We start from the raw sequence: 1,526 nt of genomic DNA, 5'->3' as shown, positions 1-1,526 counted from the left end.
CTTGATTGTGACTTCTCTAGCATAGTAATGGATGTGAGACCTTTTCTTTTGTTAATGATATCTGTTGTGCAATACTACTACTTGATGAAGATTGTGTTCCTCATAGTGGAATACCTGGTTACCAAGTAGAAGTTAGATGTGCTTCTCCAGAAATCATTCTGAAATTCTACGCTCAAATTGATTTCTTACTTTTTGACTTCTAGAAGTCAAAAAGTTACGCTATTAGTGCCCTGAAAGTTGATGAGTTAAATGGATATTGCATATTGCTGAAATCTGTGTAAACTGAAATTTATCCATGTTCTTTGAATTTGAGCCAAAAGATATACACTGCATTTATCAGCCCATAAGATCAGCTTGTATGGTGTACAAGAAAAGAGATATGGTCCCGAGGAAGTAGTGTTTAGGTCACAAGTTGGTCATACACGCACTTTTATTCAAGAGGAATTTTGTGTACATAGCTGTAAGACGATCCAGAAGCAAGGGAAAAATAAACCATAAATTAAATTGTGTAAGCAATATTTACCACAAAGGATTCCGGAACCGAAATACAGAAGTAAAAGAACAAAAGTGTGTCAAGGTAGTCCTTGCAACGAATGATGAAGAGAAAACAATGGAAATGAGTTTTGTAAAACTACACTGCAACTTGATACAAACTAGAGAGGACCATCACCGCCTCTGCAGGAATTATTTACTATGCATCAGCATTCTTCAATACAGTTTCAACTCGTTCAACGAGCTTGTCAGCTGCCAATGCTCCTTCCTGAGATTTCATCACAAGCAATCCAAAATGATTAGCAGAAAGCCACACGTTCGCAAAAGCATTAAATGAGTACAGTTTGAAGACATCCTCAATTTTTTATGGGGACGGAAACTTTGAAGATTTACTTACAAAGCGATCGCAAGGTTTCCCATCCTTGAATATGATGAACGTAGGTAGTGCCTCGATTTTGTACTGATCAGCAATTTTTGGATACTTCTCTGTGTCGATTTTCACCAACTGTATTTTCTCTTTCAACTCAAGACTGACTTGATTGAGAATGGGAACCATGTATTGGCAAGGACCACACCTGCAAAAAAGATGCTAGATTAGACCAAAACCAGGTGTAGTAAGGAGAATGCCAGGAAGTAAACACATATTGTTGCAACTTGCTCATTCTCATTCATATTGCCAATGTGCCCCTGGTCATAAGTACTTTTCAGCATTGGGTTTTCAATTAAACACCTTGTGTCATGCCACTTATTTTGGGGTTTGTATTTGGTGACAATCACTCAACAGAGGTATACTTAATGTTGAGAGTATAACACGTTTTATTTAAAGCGACACACAAAATTCACTAGAGGAAGTTCTGTAATGGCACAAGTCAGTAAATCTCGTGGATTTCAGAGGAAGGAAGAGCATACCAGGTAGCATAAAAGTCAACTAAAACAGGCTGCTCGGAATTTGCAAGCAAGTCATCGAAGGAAGAAAATGTTTGTTTCTTTGCCTCAACCTGCAGAATTGCACAACAGAAATACATTGTTATATA

At 37.5% G+C, this 1,526-nt stretch overlaps 1 protein-coding gene across 1 annotated transcript; it reads right to left on the bottom strand.

Annotated features, from left to right (window-relative positions):
• Positions 1-473: 473 nt before the first annotated feature.
• LOC113341205 (thioredoxin Y1, chloroplastic-like) lies at positions 474-1,517 on the bottom strand. The gene is made up of 3 exons (XM_026586180.1): positions 1,402-1,517; positions 890-1,067; positions 474-760 (listed from the first exon to the last, which is right to left on the bottom strand). Exons 1-3 carry the CDS (start codon positions 1,515-1,517, stop codon positions 692-694), a joined length of 363 nt encoding a protein of 120 aa, XP_026441965.1. The 3' UTR covers positions 474-691.
• Positions 1,518-1,526: the final 9 nt, after the last annotated feature.

Source organism: Papaver somniferum, unplaced genomic scaffold, assembly GCF_003573695.1.
Source record: "Papaver somniferum cultivar HN1 unplaced genomic scaffold, ASM357369v1 unplaced-scaffold_2503, whole genome shotgun sequence".
Taxonomy (NCBI): domain Eukaryota; kingdom Viridiplantae; phylum Streptophyta; class Magnoliopsida; order Ranunculales; family Papaveraceae; genus Papaver; species Papaver somniferum.
The sequence above is the reverse complement of the archived record's forward strand: the minus strand, read 5'-3'. Positions and strand labels throughout refer to the sequence as shown.

Bases quoted from the DNA above. Each gene is read 5' to 3' on its own strand.
- LOC113341205 (XM_026586180.1), bottom strand. From the start codon at position 1,517: ATGTATTTCTGTTGTGCAATTCTGCAGGTTGAGGCAAAGAAACAAACA. The intron at 1,068-1,401 runs GTATGCTCTTCC...TCTTTTTTGCAG, and splicing joins GTTGACTTTTATGCTACCTG to GTGTGGTCCTTGCCAATACA. The intron at 761-889 runs GTAAGTAAATCT...ATGAAATCTCAG, and splicing joins GGAAACCTTGCGATCGCTTT to GAAGGAGCATTGGCAGCTGA.